The 25,796-nt window shown below is 40.3% G+C and overlaps 1 protein-coding gene across 4 annotated transcripts in view; it reads left to right on the forward strand.

Moving 5' to 3' along the window:
• mdga1 (MAM domain containing glycosylphosphatidylinositol anchor 1) overlaps positions 1–25,796 on the forward strand; it is a 239,514-nt gene that overhangs the window by 147,514 nt on the left and 66,204 nt on the right. For all 4 annotated transcript variants that reach the window (XM_077196889.1, XM_077196891.1, XM_077196893.1 and 1 more), the window contains 3 exons: positions 1,596–1,892; positions 16,903–17,169; positions 19,401–19,546. In XM_077196889.1, the coding sequence (XP_077053004.1) occupies positions 1,596–1,892; positions 16,903–17,169; positions 19,401–19,546 (710 nt within the window). The remainder of the gene's footprint in view (positions 1–1,595; positions 1,893–16,902; positions 17,170–19,400; positions 19,547–25,796) is intronic.

Below are 25,796 nucleotides of genomic sequence, written 5' to 3' on the forward strand. Positions count from 1 at the left end.
GGCCTCAGAGCTTTAGGAAGTCGTTTTGCTCGTACTGTGAAATGGCCCTTTGATCTGGTGGCTTCTGCTTGTTGCTGATGATGTTCTTTGCTTGTTAAAAGGTGATTTTCTTTGCTTACAAACATGAAAGACCCCATGAAATGGTTTGATGAGTTTTGTTTTTCTTTCCAGTGTATTTCCTATTGAAACAGCATGTTGGGACATTGCAAAAAATATATTGTAAATATAAAATGTATAAAATGGCTATCTATCTATCTATCTATTTTTTAATATCTACCATTGAGAGTTATGCTGGATGCTGAGCATTATGGTCAGAAAGCAAGTCTAGCATGTTTTGAAAATTAAAAATAAATGTGACCTCTTTTGCCATCTTTATATTTAAAAAGAAAACCTGCACAATGCTTTGTCTGCTTCCATAAAACATTAATATATTGCAGCAATCCATCTAATAATTAATTAGTGTGCTGATAGACCATGCCTTTTATCAGGTGTGAGTCTTTACTATGTGAATATAAAATCCCTTGATATTTGTTGTTCTTATTGCCTGTTGAAGACTTCAACAGTGCTGGTTTTTACATCATTTTTGTTTATCTAGTTATTTTTGCCAATAATGAAGACAGAAAGAAACTAATACAATAGCATGAATATTTTCTCACATATATAACTTTACTATACAACACAATGTTTGAGTTTTTTTTTTCCTCAAAGCTATCAGAGAGGTTAAACGAGTCTGTATGCCTCATGGGTAAACCGTGATAATGTTGGAATGGTCATTCTGTTAGGTTGATGGTAGTAAACTGTTGAATTCTGGGAAATTCAGATGCCCTTATGCATTTGAGTCCTCTCTGATCTGCTCTCTCTCATCTCAGCAGGAAGCTGGTTTTTCTGAGTTCCTCTTCTTTTTGTGTTCTTGAAGTTTCGACCTTCTCTGGGGTTTCTCTGTGTTTCTGACTGCAGTACCTGACATGATCAATCGCATCATCTGACACTCTCTTGATCTCTCGTGTTTATGATCTTTCTCTCCTTTGTTTGAAGTCTGTCCATCCCTGCACTATCATTATTTTGTATATTTTTCCCTTTGTGTTTTGGTGTTGGTCCAGTGGATTTAACACAGTAGCTACCTAAAAAAGTAGTTGATTCTCTCTATTTTTAATAGATTTTTTATTGCATCACATTATTCATCTCTTTCATGTGGTGTTCGTTTGGCAGCTGGACCTGTTTTGGCCCGATAGACAAATGTAACATTAATGTAACATTAATATTTTAATCAATCAATCAGTCAGTCAGTCAGTCTATTTTTATATTTTATATCCATTTATAGATTATAAGAGGTGTCATAAAATGGAATAAATTGTAAAATTTTTATCTGCTTATCTGCTTAATGATGGCATAAGAGGTTGCAAATATATATATATTTTTTAATATTAGTTGCAAGTATCATAGGTCACTGAAGCTAAATATATATAGTAAGAAGTTACAGTTGAACATTTTAGAAAATCTCATAAAACTCCATATTTTGATTTACAAAACTTCTTTTGTAATTTTTCCCCATTTATATATATATAAAAATATAACAATCTTTTCTCCTTTTTCAGTCGTTCCCCCTGTTCTGAGCGTGCCAGTCGGAGGGGGTGTGGTCAATGTCAGTGAGGGTGGCACTGCAGATCTTGTGTGTTTGGTCGATGGTAAGCCCCGCCCACCCGTTCTTTGGTCTCGTGCCAACAAGGACCTGCCCATGCCATCAGGGGATTGGGTGGTGGAAACACGCGATGGACGCTTGCGCCTGACCAATGTGTCGCGGGACATGATGGGAGCGTATCGCTGCCAAACCGCACCTTACAACGGCCTAAACATCAAACGTCGACAGGGTCAGGTGCAGCTCAACGTAGAGTGTAAGTCTTTCAAATGACTAATTGACTAAATTGACTAAATTACTAATTTAAAGCTAAAGCTATAAGAAGTTAGCTACGTTGAAACTATTTTAAAGAAAGTATAGAGAGTAAATAGCATTTTCCATCCAATATCCTGTATTTTACTCAAAAGTAGTAAAATGGGTTGTGAACAATGTTATATAGCAGTGTTTAATTGTAATCACTTAAGGGATTTACCTATTTTACGATCCAAGCACACACGGCTCAAGTGAACTTAGGACGTGTCAGAATCCAGTTTTGCTAGATTAACGATGGGATAAATGGTTGGCGCACCCAGCGCATGGTCTTAAAGGGTTGTCCCTATTCTTTTAATGAGTAATGGCTGTGTTTTGGGGCGTAACATGCAATAAACCAATCAGAAGCCGTTTCTCAATGTCAAGGATACTTGGCAGGATTGATCCTTCCAAGCCATTTCCTTCAGAGGCTAGGCGAGGCTCCTCTTTAGCATTCGGAGAACACGTAAATGGAACAGGCTGGTAAGTGCACGTCATTGCGTCATTACGTCAGTGAAAAGGTCCGCTTTTGGCGCTGCAAAAATTCAAAAAGTTGTGATGTACACTACCTTTCAAAAGTTTGGGGCCAGTACGATTTTAAATGCTTTTAAAAGAATTCTCTTCTGCTAATCATGTTAAATTACTTTGTACAACTTAACTAGTTATTTATAAAAGAAATGCCGGTGACGGCAACCAAGCTAAATGACAGGTCCGGTTCAGCTAGCCATCAATAACGTAATTTGTATATATTTGTATAATTTGTAATATCAATACGGTAGTAATTTGTACTGGCATTTAAACGTTAAACTTTACTTATATGTACAACGGTTATAACAAATGTATGGTAACTTACATGTACAAGCATATTGCCCTGTTATTGCTCCGACTCCGCTAACATCTGACATTTTTAATTTTTTGAACAAGATAGCAAAGCTGTCGCATAGGATTGTGGGTGATTTGAGAGCACGAAGGCTACACATATGCATCCTTTCCTGTGTATGGGATATTTTTCGAACGAAGGACCTTGGTTGAAATTCTGAGGATCCTCGACATTGGAACGATCCTTTGACGGCTGTCGATGACGTAGCATCCTCGAAATAACAGCTTCCGAGGATCCTTCCTTGACATTGAGAAACACCTAGAGTCTCATCTCTCATTCCCTTTAAAAGCCAGTTGCGCTTGCGCCAATGCAGATTCTCTATTTACATGGCGGAATTTGCAAATGGAAAAATGGAATGCTTCAGGCATTCACACCTTGTTTTCAGACCAGTACGCCCATGGGTGCAAATGCATTTGCTAAACAATGTGAAGCAGGACGGGAAAATTAATTTTCTGCGTCGGGCTGAAACTAGCAAAAAACCCTTGAGTCGTGCCTGACGCCGCATTGTGCTGGGCGTATGATAGGGCCCTTTAAAAGTAAGTAGTGAGTAAATAGCACTTTCCATCCAATATCCTGCATTCTACTCAAAAGTTGTCTGATTGCAGAAGTAAAATGGGTTGAGAACAATGCATGTTTATGTGGGTTGACTTGTTGTTTTAGTCCTCCCCCTACATTGCACAGGACTTATACTTTATTAAATGTTACATAGCTGTATAGCAGTTTTAACTGTAAACGCTTAAGGGATTTATATTTAAAGGGTTAACGCTTACAGGTTCTCCAATGTGTTCATAGTGAGTCCCTCTCTAGCCTTTCTATAAGATCACAGAAGGAAGTTATTTGGCCATTGGACATATCACATGTTATTTCTCATTTGACAGTTTGGACAAACCCCAGTGCATCAACAGCACTCCTGTGCCTGCCTGAGAAAGGACATCTGCGGTAATGAAGTCTATTGTGAAATTGTCTCAATCGATGGCGGTGATTAGATTTGATTTGGTGCCGCACATTCTAATGTGATTTTAATCTTGATTGTAATGCGATACACTGACTGAGGATAGATTGAGTCTCCGAACGCACAACCGAACGAGCCAAAGTGACACGCGTTTTCCATTAAGACCCAATGGGCCATTATCAATGATTTTGATCCTGCTATTTTTAGATGCAGCTTTTCAGGCCATCGGGAGTGTTAATGCGTTCAGAGTTTTCATAATGCATTATGAAGCCCGTGTGGAGCGCGTTTTGTAAGTGCCAGACTAAAAAGCCTTGAATTCATTAGCGCTCTAGCTGCGCAAAACCACACAAAAGACAGATGGGCTAAACCCTGAACCACTCAATGCGCATCAGCCCTTTTCATATGAGCCATTAGTGGAGCAAAGCACTCTGTGCTCTCATAATAGATCCTGTTTGTGTTGCTTCAAAATGTAACATGTGATTACAGGACAATGCTGAATTTGAGTGTGTCTCGGTTCAATGCACAGGAGGAGTATCTGTCCGTGAGCATCACATAATGCAAAGAGCTTTTTTGGAGATGTGGCATAGTGGCCAGGAAAACCGGTTGCTGGTTCAGGCCATGAACCATTACCATTGTCAAGTCACCTTCATTTATATAGTGCTTTATACTAGTGGTTGACCGATATTTGGCATTTTTAAAATATCGGCATTGGCCGATAAGTTTTTAAGATTGGCCGATGTGTTGGAAGCGGGACTTTTATTTTGGCAGCGCTCCAGACTTATATTTTGACGGGTCGCGCTGAGAACGTCTCGGTTACGTATGTAACCCTAGTTCCCTGATAGGGAACGAGACGCTGCGTCAAACGCTGCGGGAACGCCCCTGCGTTGTGCGTCATGAAGCACGTATGGAATCAGCCCAATGGAGAGATGAAACGTCATAGGCGGGTGACGTTATCGACCAGGAAAATATAAAGCACCCCAAAAACACAAGCGCATTAGCTTCTGATAGGCTTGAAGGAAGCGCTAACGGGAGTGCCGGGAGTATGGCGGAGCGACGCAGCGTCTCGTTCCCTATCAGGGAACTAGGGTTACATACGTAACCGAGACGTTCCCTTTCAAGGGAACTTCGAGCTGCGTCAAACGCTGCGGGAACGCGAATACCCACGTCGCCATAGGACCAAATGACCTTCATGTGAGACTAGCGCACAGAGGACGAGAGCACCTGTGCCCCAGGGGTAGAGCTTAAGTCTAGGTCATAGAACTTAATAAAAGTATGCGGTGAAGACCATCCAGCCGCATCACAAACATCACTCAGGGAAACCCCCGACAAAAGAGCTTTAGAAGCAGCCATACTCCTGGTAGAGTGAGCTCGGACAACCAAAGGTGAAGGCTGGCCAGCCGACTCATAAGCAAGTGAGATAGCCTCAACCACCCACTTGCTCATTCTCTGTTTAGACGCCGGACACCCTTTCCTGGGTGGCCCGAAACATACAAAAAGTTGTTCTGATTTCCTCCACAGGGCAGCTCTGTGGACATAAGCGTCTAATGCCCTAACAGGGCAGAGTGAATTAAGTTTCTCCTGGTCCGATGACATAAATGGAGGAGGACAGAAAGCCTGCAGAACCGTAGGTCTAACCATATTAGTAGGAACCTTAGGAACGTAACCTGGTCTAGGATGCAGAAAAGCTTTAACCATGCCAGGTGCAAATTCCAGGCACGAGGGTGAAACCGACAGAGCCTGCAAATCTCCGATTCTTTTTAGTGAAGAGATAGCAAGCAAAAAGATAGTCTTAAAAGTGAGAAACTTCTCGGGAACTTCTTCGATAGGTTCAAAAGGAGCTAGGGAAAGACCTTCTAATACAATGGCCAGATCCCAAGTCGGCACCCTCGTACGAACTGCTGGCCTCAGCCTCAAAGTGCCACGGAGGAAACGAGTTATAAGCGGGTGTCTCCCAAGAGAAACTCCACTGAAAGGGACGTGGTAAGCAGCTAGTGCCGCCACATACACCTTTAGTGTGGAGGGGGATAACCCTGTGGAGAAGCGCTCCTGCAGGAATTCCAGCACTGCACCCACTGGGCAGTTAACTGGGTCCTGCAGGTGTTCTCCACACCAAGAAGTGAAAAGTTTCCACTTCAAGGCATAAAGCTTCCTCGTGGATGGAGCTCTGGAGTTAAGAATGGTCTCAACAACCTCGGTTGAGAGACCGGAGTCTATGAGCTGGGCCCCCTCAGAGGCCAAGCCCACAGTTTCCACAATTCTGGGCGGGGGTGAAGTATCGTGCCCCCCGCCTGGGAGAGTAGATCCCTCCTGACCGGGAGCTCCAAAGGAGAACCGTCCAGGAGAGAAATCAGGTCCGCAAACCATACTCGGGCCGGCCAGAACGGGGCTACTAGTAGTAGACTGACCCCGACCCGGCGGACCCTCTCCAGAACTCCTGGTAACAGAGCAATCGGGGGAAAGGCGTACAGACGTGACCTCGGCCACGGCTGCACCATAGCATCCAACCCCAGGGGGGCTGGAAGAGTGATGGAGAACCACCGATGACAATGAGTGGTCTCCTTGGAAGCGAATAGGTCCACCTCGGCGCGACCGAAACTCAACCAAAGGAGCTCCACCACCTCGGGGTGGAGTCTCCATTCCCCTGGCCTCGGCCCCTGCCTCGACAGGGAGTCTGCTACCACATTCAAATACCCAGGGAGATACATTGCTCTCAGAGATAGTAGCTTCCCTTGGGACCACAGGAGGATCTGACGGGCCAACTTGTAAAGCCGGCGAGACCGCAGGCCCCCCTGATGATTTATATAAGAGACCACCGACGTGTTGTCTGATTGAACTAACACATGATGGCCTCTCGGGTCTGTTAGGAAGTGTTTCAGAGCCTGAAACACAGCCAACATCTCTAGACAATTTATGTGCCACGAAAGATGATGATCCTGCCACAGACCTTGGGCTGGGCGACCACTCATGACCGCCCCCCACCCTGTGAGGGAAGCATCCGTCGTTAGCGTTATGCGACGACAAAGAGCCCCCAGCACAGGACCTTAGGATAGGAACCAAGTTTCTCTCCACATGACCAGAGCACGAAGGCAGCGCCGCGTGACTTTGAACGTGCGGAGCGGATTTCCCCTCGGGGAGAATCCCTTGGTCCTGAGCCACCACTGTAGCGGTCTCATGTACAACAGGCCGCAAGGTATAACGTTGGACGCTGCTGCCATCAGACCCAACAGTCTCTGAAACTGCTTGACAGTGAGTAGCTGGCCTAGCTTCACTTGTTTCACAGCTGAGAGAATCGAAGCGATGCGGGTCGGAGAGAGTCGCGCCCGCATCGATACCGAATCCCAAACGACACCCAGAAAAGTGGTCTTCTGGGAAGGAGATAATACACTTTTCTTTGCGCTCAGCCTCAACCCCAACTTTCTGATATGAGCGAGGACGACATCTCGATGCCGAACCGCCATCTGCTCGGTCTGAGCTAAAATCAACCAATCGTCGATGTAATTGAGAATACGAATGCCCTGAAGCCTCAGAGGCACTAGTGCTGCATCCATGCATTTCGTGAAAGTGCGGGGAGATAAAGCTAGGCCAAACGGAAGAACCCTGTACTGGTACGCCTCGCCCCCGAAGGCGAACCTCAGGAACTTCCTGTGTTGTGGAAGGATGGACACATGGAAGTATGCGTCCTTCAGATCTATCGTGACAAACCAGTCCTCGGACCTGATTTGAGACACGATCTGCTTGATAGTGAGCATCTTGAATTTTAGCTTCCCTACCGAGCGATTCAATATGCGCAGGTCTAAAATTGGACGCAACCCCCCATCCTTCTTTGGAACGATGAAATATCGGCTGTAATAACCTGACTCCAAACTGGGAGGAGGAACCCGTTCTATAGCCTCTTTTTGAAGGAGCGTTTTCACCTCTTGTTCCAATACCAGAGCCTGCTCGGGGCCCACCACTGTGTGCAGAACCCCTCTGAATTTTGGTGGACGACACCTGAACTGGATAGCATAACCCTTTTCTACTGTCTGCAGGACCCAATGAGATATTTTTGGAAGGCTTTTCCACTCTGCCAGAAATTCTACTAAGGGTACCAGCCTCTCGAGACTGGCCTCTGGTGTAACTTGAGCAGCAGACGCAGCGCCCTGTAACGGCGCACCGGCAGGGAACAACTGGTCTGACCGCTCTGAGACCCTCCTCAGAGGGAGCGAGCGTCCCTCGGGAAAGCGCTCGCTGGGATCGTCTGTGCCCCGCCATAAAGGCGGGGTTGGCAGAACGAGCCCCTGAGGGCACCGAGGAGGAATGGGCACCGTAAAAAGAGGTGAACACCTTTCCGCCTCGGTGGGGACCACCCTCAGCATCCTGAACGGCTTGGCGTCAGGACTTCTTCTTAGCCGAAGCCTTCTTAGCCAATATAACTGTCCTCAGATCAGTTCTACTGGGAGAAGGCTTCGGCTGAGAGTGTCGCGGCTGAGCCCACTGTCCAGCAGGGGGAGCACGAGACGCGACACTCTGCCTCTGCTGCGCTCTATGTGATGAGCTCGAAGACGGCCGGGGCTGCTCCCGCCCAGCAGCCCCAGGGACATGAACTTTAAGGGGAAGAAACTTTTTAAAAGCTGCAGTTTGTTTCTTTTCTTCTTGAAACTTATCGATAACTGAATTCACAGCATCACCAAACAACCCCATGGGAGAAAGAGGAGCATCTAAAAGAAAAGCTTTTTCTCTCTCTTTAATATTAGTCTGATTTAACCACAAATGTCTTTCTGCGGCCACCAGAGCTGCCATAGAACGACCCATTAATTTGGCCGATTCTCTGGTGGCACGCAGGGATAAATCAGCAGCCTGACGCAGTTCGCGAACTACGTCAGTACTGACCTCCTCACTCTCACTCATGTCCCTTAGCAGATCAGCCTGGTATGCCTGCAAGATTGACATAGTATGCAGACATGACGCAGCCTGACCTGCTGCCGAATATGCTTTACCCACCAAAGCCGAAGTGTTTCTTAAAGGCTTGGTGGGTAATGCCGGTGCCTTAAAAGGTGATGCTGCTTCAGGGGAGAGATGGCTCGCAAGCGTCTCTTCCACACGAGGCAAAGCACCATAACCATGAGCCTTGGCTCCCATAATATTAGCGTATGTTGAAGTCTGGGGACTAAACACTCTATATGACACCGGTTTTCTCCATGATTTCGACACCTCGGTGTGGAGATCATGGAAAAACGGCAGGCACCGGCGTGGAGGCTGCACACGTGACGGCAAAAATCTCTCATCCAACTTTGATTTAGAAACAGACTCCTGTCTAGTCACTGGCCATTCAATATTAAGTTTTTCAACAGCTCTTGTTAACACCTCCATAAGCTCATCACACTCAGGAGTGTGGGGTGGCGAATCCTCCACATCTCCCTCAACACTAACAACATCAAGTTCCTCAGAACTGGATAGCTGCAGCATTGGTGCCTCAGCCCGAGCGGAAGAAACCGCAGCGCGTGCTTCCGAACCCGGGACTGAGGCACTGGATCTCACAGATGAAGGGAGAGATAAGGCAGAGCCCGTCTCAAACCCCGCTGTGAGATCCATCTGCGATCCCCACGATAAGCGCCGCCGCTCTGCCTCGGCAGAAGCGGGACCCGAACCGCGGGGAGCGCGCACCGAACCGCTCTCCTCAAAGAGCGATCGGCGGGAGCGGAGCGTCCTTAACGGCAAACGCTCGCAATGCTCACAGTCTGCTCCCTCGAGAGCAAACTGGGCATGCTGAACTCCCAAACAAACAACACAAAGATCATGTGTATCCCCGCTCGTTAAATAACGCGAGCAGGGAGGAACACACTTTCTAAACTGCTGTTCGTCCGCCATAATCTCTCAATATATATATATATAGGGATAAATTGTTTGTGTGGTGCAGGGTATGTAAGACAGACAATATCACACAGGGACAGATTCACATGTAGCGCGACTGAAAGCACAGAAGCTAATGCGCTTGTGTTTTTGGGGTGCTTTATAGTTTCCTGGTCGATGACGTCACCCGCCTATGACGTTTCATCTCTCCATTGGGCTGATTCCATACGTGCTTCATGACGCACAACGCAGGGGCGTTCCCGCAGCGTTTGACGCAGCTCGAAGTTCCCTTGAAAGGGAACACCAATGCCTGAGAAGAGAACGGCAGCGCCTAATCACACAGCACTAACTCACAATCTCCGTCTTCATTAGTTTACGATCTCTGGCAGTCATATCTAATACTTTGTTAGACAGAACTGGTAAACAAAGAAAGTAAATGTTATGCGAAAAAGTAAAGCGTTGCTTTTATATTATTTGTAACAGAAAAGGCAAACAATCATGCTAAAATAATTTCTCATCTACCGTCAACATTCAGCAAATTCGCATCTACATCACTTAAACAAATCTATGAATATCTAATAAACATTTAATTTCACAAAGTGTGCATTTGTAGCCTGCATAAACGTGTTTCTGCGAGTGACGGTCAGTCCGTGCAAAGTGAGTGAATGCGAACAGAAGATCAGCTTCACAGGAGACGCGATCGAAAAACTTGAAATCCTTCATTTTAAAATACGCTGTGCTATATCCAGTTGCCCACTGTGTCATATTCATATCGTTTTTCTTGTTTGCTGTATGTAAAATTAGTGTTACCTTGTCTTTATATGAAAAAAAAAATGATTACCAGTGCGCACAAAATTACATGCTTACTGAGTACCCTGTTACAGTGTTTTCTTCCTTCTTATTCATATATTCATATTTTTTTGACAATTACTTTGTGAAAAATACTGTAATATTCAAGAAGTTGCCATCTAATGTATAAGCATGTTTATTTTAAGGATTTGTTTTCTAATTTATTAAATATTGATTAAAATAAATATAAAGTATATATATATTTAAATATCGGGTTTATATCGGCCACCCTACTCTCTAAGATATCGGCATCGGCCATCAAAAAAAACACTATCGGTCGACCACTACTTTATACAATTCAGATTGTTTCAAAGCAGCTATACTGTAACAAATAAAATGTTGCTGCCTTAATTTTTTAAGTACAATTAACTTGTTTAAGTCATTTCAATTTAAATTACATTAAAACGGACTTAAAAAACGAGTTGAATCTTGTATAACTTGCTTCTATAATATAACTTAACTTATTATGATGAGTTAAAGCAATGTAAAAACATGTTGTCATAACTCATTGATCATACTGTATATATTTTTTTACAGGGGCAGTAATAAAAAAAAAACAGAATCAATGAATAAACTTGATCAAACATGAGACAAATTCTGCTATGAAGCAGCTCTAGAAAAGCCATTTGTTTTGTTATTTAGCTCGTGTTGATTCAGTTCTGTTCAATAACCGTGTATAGAGTTACAGAGAATGTGAAGCTGATGTCACACCGCTTTGAGTTTCGAGGCCATATTAGGAGGATCTCGCTGCCTTTCTGCTAGTGAGTTTAAGGCAGTATTTTGAATTTAATGTCAGTCATACTGCATCAAGAAATTCCACAGCAACTCACATCATCATTCTAGGAGAAAATTAACAATATAATACAAATTTTATTTGGACATTTCTAGCGGCTGAAGCAGCAGCGAGCGCCCAGTGTGTGACACTGTTTTTATGGTAACCAGATGCATTGTGAATGAAATTCTAGAAAAAAATACAGTGAAAACATCAAATTATCGTGCAGTGCAATACAATAGCTTCTCTTCCATGCAAATGATGGAGAATGTGAATATTTCATTTTGGGGCAAAAACTAAACAAAAGGTGCAGGTATAAGTAATACTAGTTTTGTTATTCAGCTCAAGTCAGGTAAGTGTTGATTGAGTTTAATTCAAATTCGTCAATTATGAAACTAATTCGATTCAGTAGAATTATGAATAATGTCATAATTATAATGTCATAATCATAATGTCTGAATAATGTCATTATTCAGCTCTATTCAGTCAAAAAAGTTTTGTTGTCATCTGATGTCAGTAGAGTCAAAATTATTACTAATTTTACTGAATATTCAGTTTTCTTTTAAAACCAAACTGAGAAAACAGTGACAAAGAACACAAACTCCATTAGCTGACTGAAACGGAGAAAAAACCTTGATGAGCTTCAAATGAACGAACATGGTGTGATTTATGAATACAGGCTGCTGCAAGTCAAATTGTGTATTGTATTGCATCAAGCACTATATTAATAAAGGTGACTTGACTGATGTTATTCAAACACACGGCATTGAACCCTAAAAATGATTCCAGGAGATCTGAGCATGCATAATATGTGTTTTGTGAATTTTAGTGCATTGAAAAACAGTCAGAAACTGCTAGTAGATTTTGCAAAAAATTACAAAGAAACGACAAGTAACACATTGAATTAAACCTGATTTTTTTAAATAGAAAAACTAATACAATTTCTAGTCTACTAATCTTTGTTTCAATTACAACTTAAAAAAATAAATTAAAAAAATCACTAAAAAGTTTTCCTCCAAAGTTGTGAATTTAAATTGTGCACAAAATCGGAATATTGCATAAAACATTTGCCAATAAAGCACGGTTTCCATCTCATGTGCAAAATCATAATATCCTGGGAAACTAGCACAAAATATGACAAAAATGATGCAATAAACACTGTCATGTTATCAGGTGTTTGATGTTTGGGAACACAATCATGTGAGATAGTTCTGGGAGGTAATTATACTGAACCATTTTGATGACTTTCGCTCAGGCATTTCAGAACGACCAGACCAACATTTGAGATGCTGTGCAATAAACCGGTCCGCTGGTTAGTCCAGTTATCAATGTTGAGGCTATCAATGTTGAGGCAAAGTCATAGTGTATAAAAGACTTGTATAAATATGTCTGCTATGCTAGCAAACTCATTTCGATATCTTTTTTTTAGATTATTTTTATTGATCAGATGCTGTTTTGTTATCATATTCTGTTTAACAGGGGTTGTTTCAGTATGTCTTTTTTCCATCTGGCAGACGGCGTTTAGTTAAACGAGTTTGTCTCAGGTGAGCGGAGCATGTCATTGCTCGGCCTGTGATCAATTATGATAAAGGATGACAACAGCTACGTGATTTATACTGTTATTAAACAGCGCAGTCAATGAATCTGTACAGCCAGTGCAATCAGAGACAAAGTATAAATGTTGTGCATGTGACTTAAACACAATATAAACCCAACATATGTAACGCAGAGCATGCTGTGAAGAAATTGAGGAGTTCTTAGGAAGGATTTATGGCCTGAGAAACCCCAGAATGCTGTGCTGCAGCTTAAATGAGTGCGCTTCATTAAGAGCTTGTATGAATCACCCTCTTCCCCACTCATCTAGTCTATCTCACATTCTCAGTCCCTTTGTTTTTATCTTCCGTCAATATCGCTGGTGTAACGGGCCTGGCTAATGTGGAGTATGGCAGGATGGAGGCAGTTTAAAGCCCACCGCTGTGCTTCATCCCACGGCAGGTCTGATTTATGAACCAGGTGGCTTTGCTTGTCTCTCTGGAGCTGAAGACAGGGGGATGCTGTCTAACACCCCATCCCGGAGAGACAGACAGCATCTGCCTGGAACTGAAACGCATTGAGCGGCTAGCTGGCTGAATCTCACCAGACCTGCCAGGAACAATCTCATTCTGTTTGTTTTAATGGGGGGGAAAACACACAATTGTACATTGAATAAATTGTAAAGCCTTTGTACATTATGGAAGTTTTTCTTGCATGCATATTTAGATCAAATATGCAAACATTACTATTTAAAATATACATTTTATTTGCAATTTAAATATGGAGTATTAATATTTAAATGTATTTAATACCTATAATATTTATTATTAAAAATCCCCCCCCCCCCCCCATCCAGAGAAAAAATTCTGGATTCACAATGAAAAAATTCATGCAAAAAAATGTTTTGCAGATGATTTGACTGAATTATTTTGGTCATGAAATATTATCCAGTATCCCACTTATACTAATTTTCAGTCGTTCAATGAGAGAAAACATTTTACACTTTTTCTATTCATTTTATTATCATGCTCACATTTATCAGTAGCTACGTTTACATGCACACCTTTTGTTAAAATCTGAATTAATTCTTTCCATTTGATGAATCCAAGCGTAGTCTTTACATTAACGCTAAATAAAGTGGTTGATTCGCGTGTTTATATGTCAGAAGCTTAAAATAGGGTTAGGGTTTGTGTGCACACTGCTCGAATATACAGACTTTCCCACTGTTTGCGCATAGCTATTCTCCTACATCACTTATTTTCTTTGTTTTAAGGAGCAGGCGTAGGGCCAGATTTACTAAACTGGACAAATTGGCATGAAAGCGCAAAACCAAAAAGCACCGACGGGAGTGGAAAGTTCTACGCGTGATCTACTGACGACGTTCAAATTTTAGAACACACTCAGGCGGATCATTTAATGACCAACGCAATCTACCAAGAGCAGCGCGGGATAGAGTTTGGTTTTTTTTGAGTGTCGAATAATGCCGCACATAGCAGTAAATTGACGAGCACAAACCTTAGTAAATCGCATTGCACGATTCATTTAAATTCACTCATCTCATAAATTTTGTGTCTGAAAGGAAAACTACAAATGCATATGCAATAAGGCCAGCCTCAAAAATAACCATGTCCATTACTTTTCAGTGCTCTTTTTTCACTGCATGCCTTTAGTAAATTCTGACAGTATTTTCTTTAACTCCCAAAAAAGTTTTGCTTTGGCGCAAGCTGTTAGTAAATCTGGCCTTTAATATTTATTGATTTTGTTTCCTACAGTAGTTATCAGACGACGAGCATATGAACCGCTTATATTAATTAAGCAGTAAAAAGCCTTTCCCGTGCCCAAAACAAGGCATCTGTGGATGAGAGTCCAAAACAAGGACTGGTGGGACGTTATCCTGCTCCACTTCACAGACGATGACTGGAAGGAAAATATTAGAATGACACAAAAGTCACTTCATTCAACAACAACAGCTCGTTCCACGCGTCGTACGTCATTGCGCCATTTCTACATCTTTGCACATGTGCAGTACTTCACAATTTTGGTTTCAATTCGATCCAAATTACATTTTAATCAGATTAGGCCAATTCATTCTGATTGACATAGTTACCTGTGACTTTGTATCCTGACAGTGCTACCAGTCTGATAGCAATAGAATTATTAGGGTCCGTGTAAACGCAGCTACTGTTGTTGGGTGGCTGAAGCCCGTGATGTTTTTAGCTACAGACATTTGTCCTCTCACATGAGACGGATGATTATAGTTGGATTATGGGAGCTGTTGGGCTGTGAAATACAAAGTCTGGTGTAAACGTCATTATGGATATAGATTATTATGGAATCGAGGAGAGGAAATCACCTCTTTCTGTTATGTTTAGATAAACGTTTGCCATAAACTGCTTTGAAATGCAACACTGATGATCGCCCTGTCACATCAAGAGAATTTATAATGCTATATACAGTATTATTCATGGCACCTTTTGTAATGCATTTCACAACTTCACTTTTCTTTCTGTCTTGTCTGTGTCTGTTTTTCTTGCTTTCTTTCCTCATCATGTTCATATGTTTTAAATGTAATCATCAATACAAATAATCAGTAAAATGGAAATAAGCTCAGAAGGTCCAACAAAATATTGTATGAGCTCTTTTATTAATTTCATTATACATAATGAATATGCATAATGTATAAGTTCATGCATTCCATGGGAATTGAACTCGTGACCCTGGAGTTGCTATCGCCTATTCATTTTCTATGAAGTTTGCACAACTTCTTAGCAACATTTTGGACATGCCTAGAACATTTCTAGAAATTAATGTTAAGTAAACATCAAAAATGTATACAATCAGTAGCAATCAGTATACAATTAAAAGTAGCTGTATTTTTACTACAAAGAATTGTGCCACTTATGGAGTGGTTTGGCTGGAGTACCAGTTTCTCTCCCACACTGTTGGTTTCCTTTGTCTCAGATCCAAAGCTTAAATCACAGAACCTTGTGGGAATTTCAAATGGGTTTCATTGTGATCGTTTTGGCAGTGTTGAATCAAAGTGAACACGAGTCAGTGAAATCAGATTTGACCCCGTCTGCTTCCTTAATACACAAACCTTGTCTTACTGTGTCTATTTGTCAGGAGACAAACAATGGAAAATGTTTGTCTTTGTTTAATCTTGTTTATTGTTTAATTTTTCATCACCATGTGATACCTTGCTCTGCCTCCTACACAACTTTCCTTTTTCAACTGACGTCACCTAGTCAATTTGAGACATCATTCACAACCCAATTCACTTCTGTAATCTGACATATTTTCCAAGTGAAACAGGAAATATGTTTTTTTTTTTTTTTTTTTTTTATCAGGAATTGGTTGGATTGAGGGAAATGTGCATGATAATCTTTTTGGGAAGGTGTATTTTTTATGTCTATTTCACAGGGCTCTCTATTGAAGATAACCTATGTACAACCAAAGAGTTTGTAAATTAGTCTGAAGCTAATAAGGTTTTTTAATTATTTTGTCATTGAAATCATTGAATTGAAGTTCATAGAGTTAATTACACACTGATGCTTTGTCACAGACTCCACACATTATCAGTTACAGTAATGCACTGTTGATGTATGCCTGAGGTGCTGTATTGCTAATTTGCAGTCTCATCACTTCATACATGCAGAGTGTCTAACCAGATCCTGGTAGACTGTAATTAGTCACTAGCTCTAGCACACTTTATAGATTGATTTCGTGCAATTAGCTGAGACAATGTGGACCCCTTCTTATTGATTTGAGTAGTAGCTTGCAATCTGTCATCTGAACGTCGCCGGCATGTGCGATGGATTCATGCAATGTGTCCTAAATGCTTGGGTGCCGTTTATGTGGGGCTTGGTTTCCAGTAAAAATCTCGAGTGGTCATTTCAAAGACTGTTCTTTTCCTTAAATTGACTTTCTTCTTGCTAGTGAATAAAAAACAAGGCTATTTGAGAAACTACCTCTGAAGAAATAAAGAGTGTTTTACCAAAGTGAACATCTTTAAAATTGTAATAGAAGTCTTTTTTGTTTGCCAGAATTTCAGCACAGCAGACCAAAATAGATGCATTTGATGAGAAATGACTGCTAAACTATAATTGTGCACAAAAAATATGCAGCAAAAAATGTAGATGAATAATAGTTTTTCTCTCCACCAGACCCTCCTGTTGTGGATCCAGTCCTGCTGGATGTCCGTTCTCAAACGTCCTCGACAGTCACTCTCCGCTGTGTGGTTCTCAAGTCCAATCCAAACCGAATAGCCAATGCCCGCTGGTACCGTAATGCGATGCCCATCCGAACCCCTCCGGTGGACCCTCAAAGTATCCCTCAGCTCCGGTTCAAACTTGACACCTCTAATAACGGCACTTACGAGTGCAGAGTGAGCAATGGAGTCGGTACCTCAACCTGCACTTTCAATGTGTCTGGTGAGTTGTAAAAAATGTCTCTCTATGAGGGTTTCAGGGCTGTTTACATCTGCTGTATCTTAAGAAAAAAAAAGTTAAAATACAGTTGAGCATTATTCGTGAGAATTGATCATCATTATTTCCTGTAGCCTTGGGTCTACTAGTCTTGATTTATGAGATATTTATAATATTTATAATATTATAATATATTTATAATATTTATAATATTTTGTTTTTCTTGTTACTCCTGTGTGGTTTATTTATTTTATCCCTAATGTAAAAATCCAGGTCCTACCAGTAAAGGCATGCACTGCTTAGAGTAGTCTTACAAGTTATTCATCTAATTTTTTTAAGACACCCCACCAGTTTGGCCAAGTTGGTCTACTAACCTAGGTCAGCAGCTAGCCTAGATGATCAACTACTTAGAAATATGGAGTTTAATTCATGTCAGTGAATTAGATCTTTTGAACTGTTTAAAAAAAAATTCTATTCAGTGCTCACTTGAAATCATCATGTGGTCTGTTAAAGTCCTCCTGTAGTCAATAATTGTATCCCTTAAAACTTCGATCAGCAAAATTACATAATTTAAACGTTCTTGCCTTGACAAAATAAAATCTTCATGCCTTAAAATAGCTTGAATGCAACTCTACACCCTTGCCTTATTAAGTACACCTGGTTCTATGAATATGCAAATTATCCCCGCCAGCTTAGAGATCCACTCATTGACGATCACACGTTGACCTGATTGGTTACAAGGTAGTTTGTGACGTCAGAAACACCAGCGATTTCAAACCGCGTTTTTGAGTCTGTCTTTGGTTCACTGCACTACAATGGTGTTGACTTATGAATTTGCACATGGTTTGTCTTAAAGCATATTACAAACACCACATAGACATATAAACAACATTAAAAGTTTGATTTTAACCACAGGGGGACTTTTAAGTTTTATTAAAAAGGGTGTTCATTGTAATTGTGTGCATCTCAGTTCAGTTTAGTTGTTGACTCAGTTCTAGCTAATTGACTCAACTGCTCGGATTGATTCAGTCTGATTCATGAAATAATTATTCAGACAGGTTTTGGCACTAGCAATGCCAAGGTCAAGGGTTCGAATCCCAGGGAAAGCAAGAACCTTGCTTTGGATGAATCCGTCTGCCAAATGCATAAGTGAAAAGGTAAATGATTCACTTAACTGACTCAGAAGAACGATTTGTTCATGAATCATCACTACAGCTGCCTAAAACATCTTGGAAAAACTAAAGACCATAAATGACCAAGTAAACCAAATGAAATGGTTATCATCAAGCTGGTTTAAACTAGATATTTCATCTGGGATTACATGATTGGATCTGCTTGCTTTCCTGGGAAATGAGTTGCATTAAAATAAAAATGAGCATATTTTATGTTAAAATAAAAAAAATAAAAAACATCTGTCACTCACTCCAGTCCTTACAGTTGAGTTGCCAGCTTTGCCAGCTAATATGCTGATGATGTAGAAATCAGCCAAGAAAGGCCAGACGGTGATGTTGCACTATTCAGTACACTTCCAAAAGGCCCAGGTGTTTCTGTTCTCTCTGTGGGGAAAAGAAAATTGGCTGCTGTCTTGCAGACTCGAACGGTTTTTACTTCTCAGTAGGGCCTTATCTTTAACCTTGCCAACACATCATGACAACTAAGCGGTGCTAATGCTATCAGCTTGTTCTATCTTCACACTCTAATATGACTGCTCTTATAGACCTAGCTTCTATGCAACATACAGATTTGGTAATATTGTAGATGGAATTGTGTTGCAACATTTAGCATGCAATTGTCCTTATTCTGATTATTATAAAAGAAATTTCTATGGAAGCTTGTTTCGGCCACAAGATATAAAACAAAAAAGTTAATTGCGACTTTTTATCACACAATTCGATCTTTTTTTCCTGCAAATGCGAGTTTACTCATAACTCTGACTCTTTTTCCTCACAATTCCAAGTTAACATCTTGTAATTCTGACTTTATATATCGCAACTTCGACTTTATAACACGCAATTGCAAATTTATAACTCGCAATTCAGAGAATACATTTCAGAATTATGAGATGTAAACATGGAATTATGAGGAAAAAAGAGTTGTGGGATAAAAGGTCACAACTATCTCATAAATTGTTTTAAAAACCGCTAATATTTCAATTGACAATAAGATGGTGGTTTATTATCCTTTTAAAGTACTTGACTAATTAGTCATGCTCTGTTTTGGTTTGATTGTTCTTTTAGCTCAGCCGTATAATGCAGAATTTTACTACGACACTCCAAACCCCATTCGCACCTTGAAGAACAACTATTCCTACATCTTACAGTGGACACAGAGAGAGCCCGGCGCTGTGGACAAAATCATCGGCTACTGGATCAGTCTCCAACAGGTAAACCAAACAACACTGGAAGCTTAATATTTTCTTTCTTTCTTTCTTTCTTTCTTTCTTTCTTTCTTTCTTTCTTTCTTTCTTTCTTTCTTGACTCGGTGGGAGGTAGATGAGAAGAATAAGTGTGTTTGTAATAGGAGTCAAGGGAATAGTGTGCTCTAAGTAGGGAGCAGACAGCGGATCGATCACTGCTTGTACTGCATTAAAGAGACTCTCAGAACCCCACTGGCCCAACATAAGAACACACAAGCAGCTTGATTGGGTCTGTATTTCATCCCTGGAGGAAAAAAACAAACAGGTCATATACCCTATTGTGGTCAAGCAGGTTCCCACAAGCTTGCAGTCTCTCTAATAAACAACAAGCTTGGATTAATATACAGTGTTGTTAGTGGCCACACTGAGGTTACGTTTCTGCTCTAACAGGGTCATGGATGTAGTAAATTGGCCTTTAGGGTTGACCTTGCAGGCCACTTTGGACAAAAATATTGGTGTTAGCACAAATAAATAGCAAATTGAAGTTGCGTATTTATAGCATGCGTGAACCTATTGTGTTTAGCAGCTTGAGTTCTCCTCAACAGAGCTACATCTGTCCTCATTGTGTCCATCGGACTCGACTTTGCCAGATAAAACAGATAGTTAATTTTATTTCACACCCATACAGCAATAATTCACATGGTTCTTGCCTTTTGACCCTCATCCCTGAGTCAGCAGTGTGAAGCCGCATGAATATCTGCTTTGTATGTACATCGTACATGAGTCTGGATAGATTGCTAAAAAATGAAAAAATGTCCCAGTTTCCAATGTTAGGCTCACTGACTGGAAAGATAGCATACTTTTGGTTGCAGAAGGAAAGCTGTTTTGTGTTTCTTGCCCATTTACAGATACTTTTTATTCAAGATTTTGTTTCAGAAAATCAGCTTGCAGCGTCATTCTCTCAGTGCAAGCAGCTAGTTAGTGACTAGCTTAGCTGGAAAAATGCATTTTCAACTATCATATTTTTGCATGTGACACATACAAGTGCTGTCATCTCAAATGTTTTTGTCATCCACAGCAATGTAGAATGCGCCAAGCCAAGCTTATACAGATACGACACAAACTTATTTAGCTGTTCATTCTGCAAAAAATCCTCAATGACTATTTTTGCTTACTTTTCTAGTTTTCCCCTTTAACAATATACATTGATTTGAGAAGCATAAATTGAGAAGCTATTAAAACCTGTTTTCATTTACATTTAGACTCTATCTTGAATATAAATTTTTTTGTTTTTTGTTTTTTTTACTTCACTGGCAGATATTTTGACTTGTTTTTAACTTTCTTTATTCTTAACACAAGAGAAAACATCTGAGAGTGCAGTAAAACACAACACACCCATGTTAAATATGCATTGTCTGAAAACAAGCCATAATATCTTATGCAGTGTTACTTCTCAAGTAAACATATCTTGTTTTAAGCATTTTTAGATATTTTAACTAGAAAACAAGTCAAAGCATGCTGCCTTTAAGATAAAGTACTTCCTTTTGGCCAAAGTTCACACTTTGAATTCAGTTCTAAAAATTATACATTTAGTCCTGGTTCACTTGAAGTTCACACTGTCATTTTTAACACTGAACCTAAAGATAAAAAAAAGGCTTTTATGACGTATATTACTGAACATCCAAAACAATGCTGAGTGCTGGACCAAATGTGCTTGTTGTATGAGTGTAACCTACAAACAATGGCATTTTTTAGGGCTGTTCACACATATATTATACAAAAACAAACTTTTATTTTGGATGCGCTTAATCCCGATTAATCGTTTCACAGGCCTATTTTCTACCATCTGAAAACTCACAAAGAGCTTATAAAATGTGTAAAGGAGTCTGCTCCAATAATTCCTCTGTTGCATGCAAATGAAGATCTGCCTCAAGAAGTTTCTGACATCTGTGATGGGCAACGTGACTCCTATGAAGAGAAGAACCAGGTGCTTGAGCATTCTGTCTTATTTAGGGTTGCATCTTGTGACATCACGTCCTCTTTACGGTTCATTCAGATGTCTCAGGTCCGTGTTGCGTTCATATTTCAATCAAATCTCACCAAAATTAGTTTGGAAGGGAAAGGGTTTTGGTCCACCTGTTTGGTGCGCATCAGGATTTGGATGTGATCATCTCTCATTTGGATTAAATAAACTACATCTTTGAAGCATTCGCAGGGATTCCCTCCATCCTCTGTGTTCCGGCTGAAATCTGGTCACTCGGTTCAACAAACAAACACCCATCAACATCTCAGGACGACCCCGGCAGCGGCGCGAGCGCATATATGCTCCCTCGCCACGGAAACCGCTTCATCAGATTTTTTTGATTCCGACGTCCTAATCATCTATTCATAGAAACCTAGCCCAGAGGGGGGCGGCAGGAACGGAAGAGCGTGGATGAATTATGGAAGGAGGCAGGAATCAAAGAGAACGGGGAGGGGGAGATTAGCCACTTGTCTTTGTGTGCATGAATAGCTAATCTTCCCCTCTTTAAAACCTTACCTTAAGTAAGAGTCTACAGGGACCAATGAATTAACATCCTGACTGCAGCAAGCGTGCATTAACTTTTATGAGCGTGCGTGTGTGTGTGTGTGTGTGTGGTGGAGAGGGAGACAGATTATAAATGAGTTTCTCAGTAGACTCAGTTGAGTATATGTGCATATTTGATCATAGTAGAATAACAAAGAATGTCTGTGTGAATAGTGAAAAATAGTTCACTCTGTGTGTTCGTGTGTATCTATACGGGCAAGACTGTGTGTTGTGTGTTTGTCTGTAAATGAATTTGTCCAAGGTGTGAATGCTTTGCAGTGGTAATGTTGATAAATGTTTTATATATGTTGCTCTGAGAAATGTAGACAAGAAAGGGAAGAGAGAGAGAGAGAGATAGAGATAGAGAGGGGGGAGGGGGGGTTAATGAGCTGAAGAAAGCAGTGCCATTGTTTCTCACAGAGAACGAGAGCATTCAATACAGAGGGTTTTAGGCTGCGTTCACACTGCAAGACTTAGTGCTAAATTCTGATTTACTGCTCAGGGGCCGTATTCACAAAGAATTTTATTTTACCACTAGGAGTACTCCTAAATCACACTAAAATATTTTAGCTAGGAGTTTTCTCTTAAAAGTTATTCACAACGCCTTTCAGACCTACTCTTAGTAAGGAAAAATGACAACTCCTAAACTAAGAGTGAGTCTTCGTTGCTATGGATGACGTCAATTCTCATGCACGAGTTTCCTCGCAATGATCACGGTGATTGGTTGTTAGATGACAGGGCCATCATGTGGAACATAACACAGACGCAACAAATCATGGAATTACGACATCTAAATATGTCTGTGTCCTACACAAAATAATAATAGTAATGTCATCGAAATGCATATATAATGACATGTTTGTGCAGGCCCCAGTGAAGTGTAATTCTAAAAAGGCAGAGTGAGAGAGAAAAGTGGTGAATTAAATTAAATTAAATTAAGGTAGCCTAATACCCTAATGAAACCGCCACTTGCCTAATAATGAAAAACGACACTTGCATTAACACTTGCTTGGTTAATTGAGATTCTATTAGTATGGAAGCTTGTTTCCGCCACTGAATAAAATAAATAAATAATAATTGCGACTTTTTATCTCACAATTGCGAGTTATGAAGTCAGAATTGTGAGAAATAAAGTCGCAATTGTGAGATAAAAAGCCGCAATTACCTTTTTTATTTTTCATTCTGTGGCGAAAACAAGCTTCCATAGCCTAAATAGACTACTTAAAGCAAGGAAATGTTGCTCCTATTGAAGTAATGTAATAGTTGATTGACGGTGTATTACGAACTCGCCAAAACGGAAAAGAAAGCCCAACTGGACGCAGGATCAGTTACTGCTGCTTGGTGTTGGTGCTGAAAATTTTTTTTTTTTTTTATTAAAAGGGAAATTCGACACTGGGATATCAAGTAAAACTAAGCGTGAGACATGGGAGAGGATTTGTTTGCAGATCAATGCAGCATTCCCGCTTGTGTCGCGGACCCCGGACGACTGCGAGAGCCGGTGGTATGCGCTACAATCCTTTGTGAATAGGTCTTAGTGAGTTAGGAGTCCTCTCGACTTCTTTTAAGCTGTACCAGACTTAGGTGCTACTTTTAGGGCTAAAATGCTTCGTGAATAACTCTTAGTGAAAAAAATTAGGAGTCCTAAAGTTAGGAGTGACACGCCCATTATTTTTAGGAGTTGCTCTTAAATTCGCCAGTTAGGAGCTACTTTTAGCCTTAAAATTCTTTGTGAATACGGCCCCAGATCTGATTTTTTTGTATAGCTGTTCACATTGTTGTTTTAAATGTGGCAAATATGAGATTCCAGTGTGAACAGATCGTGATCCCGAACTGACCCGCATGCGCAAAAGAATGATAAAAAGCATGCTGTCGTAATAGGGCATTAAAGTAAGATAATACGCATTTATTTATAGTGTGATCTGCCATGGAAGCCAGCAAATTTATGCGCAGACAATAAATATGACTGTTCAGACTGATGTTGCATTGCAAAACATCTGACCTGTGTCAGATTTAGGATCACTTATGGAAGTGGCACAAATCAGAATTGAAAAGATCAGATTCCATGTGGTTTGTGCTGCTCACACTGTCATGAGAAATACAGATCTGAGTCACATGTACTGTAAATTCTGAAATGCACTTTCTGTAAAGCTGCTTTGAAACAATATGTATTGTGAAAAGTGCTATACAAATACATTTGAATTTGAATTAAATGAACTCAAACATATGAATAACTTTTAGTTTACTTAACATCCTTTTTTATTAGTTAATTTTTAAAATCATTTTATTTTTGAGCTTTATACCTTTATTCATATAAACATAATAAAATAAATAATGACACAATCAATTATAATTATTTTAAATAAAAAGTATGGTAAAAAGTAAAAAAGTAAATAATAATAATAATAATAATAATAATAATAGCAACAGAAAACAGTTAGATTATTTAAATAATTTAATCTTTGATATTTTAGCCTTTAGTCATATCATAATAATAAAAATATTTATACAAAATTATTAATTAGTATTATTATTATTATTATTATTTATTTCCACTTTGAAATTAATTATGGATAGTCAGAATGTAAATAAACTATACATTTTTTATACATAGAAATATCCTATTTTTCTATTATTTATAAAAAGATTTTTCTTTTTTTGCCTCTCTTGCCTCCTTTGAGAAAACGCCCCTGCTAAAACGAACTTTTGTACTCTCTCTCTCTCTCTCATTTTCTTTACTTAAACACTTTTTCTTTAGCACTTTCATATAACAGGTGCACAAAGCGCTTTCATTTCCTCTGAACTTTCCAGAAGAAGAATGTTCAGTCGTCTCTGAAATGAGTGCTGTGTTTTTCAGAGACCGCAGCAAACACCAAGCCTCATTTCTAAAAGCCGCACGCTTGTTTACCGGTGTGGAAAACTTCAGTCCCTCTAGAATAAACTTGCGCTGACAGAGTAAGATGAGGAACATTCATTACAGATTATTATTTTGAGCTCATTTTTCACATCTTTTTTCCATCGTACTGATGTTAAAAAGCTAAACTCCGTATACAGACATTGTTCTAAATTTGCTGACAAATGACAAACCCGGTTTCATCTTTTAAACACACTCTGTGCCATATGTTACACAGCCACGGGAGACTCAAACAGCTGTCTGCATCTGAACCCGTGCACCAGTGACAGACCTCAGATCAGTGTGGTGAACCAGAGAGAGAGAGAGTGCTTGAATGCATTTACACATCTTTATTGAGTTGTATCTGCAGGGGGAATCCTGCAGCCAGAGAAGTGTGTTTCACAGGCCTCTGCTCACACCTCACACACCTGTGATATTACGAGAGGGTGAGATCTTACAGCTGTGTGTGTGTGAGTGTTTCGTACATAAAGCCCTACGATGTGGCGTAACCATTAAAGTCGCTCGATTCTGCAAGTTCTTCATCCGTTAATGATTCAGTATGTACCTTATTCCTGAAGACAAGCGATCAAGACCCAGACCTAGAACCGTTAAAGCCCGCTAGACCGAGACATGTTTCTCTAACAACCATTTTAATGAACTGAAAACTGATTTTTTGCAACATTTCAAGCTAAGGCTGTTCAGAGTCATGGATTTATTGTGAATTGTCTGTAATGGTGAACATACTGTGCAGACTTATTGAGGTGCTCTTGCAATTATAGTGTTCTGACATTGGACACAAATTTGTCATATTTTTACATGGA

The sequence above is a fragment of the Siphateles boraxobius genome, unplaced genomic scaffold (assembly GCF_051911475.1).
Source record: "Siphateles boraxobius isolate OS27281-9 unplaced genomic scaffold, OSU_SipBor_1 37, whole genome shotgun sequence".
Taxonomy (NCBI): Eukaryota; Metazoa; Chordata; class Actinopteri; order Cypriniformes; family Leuciscidae; genus Siphateles; species Siphateles boraxobius.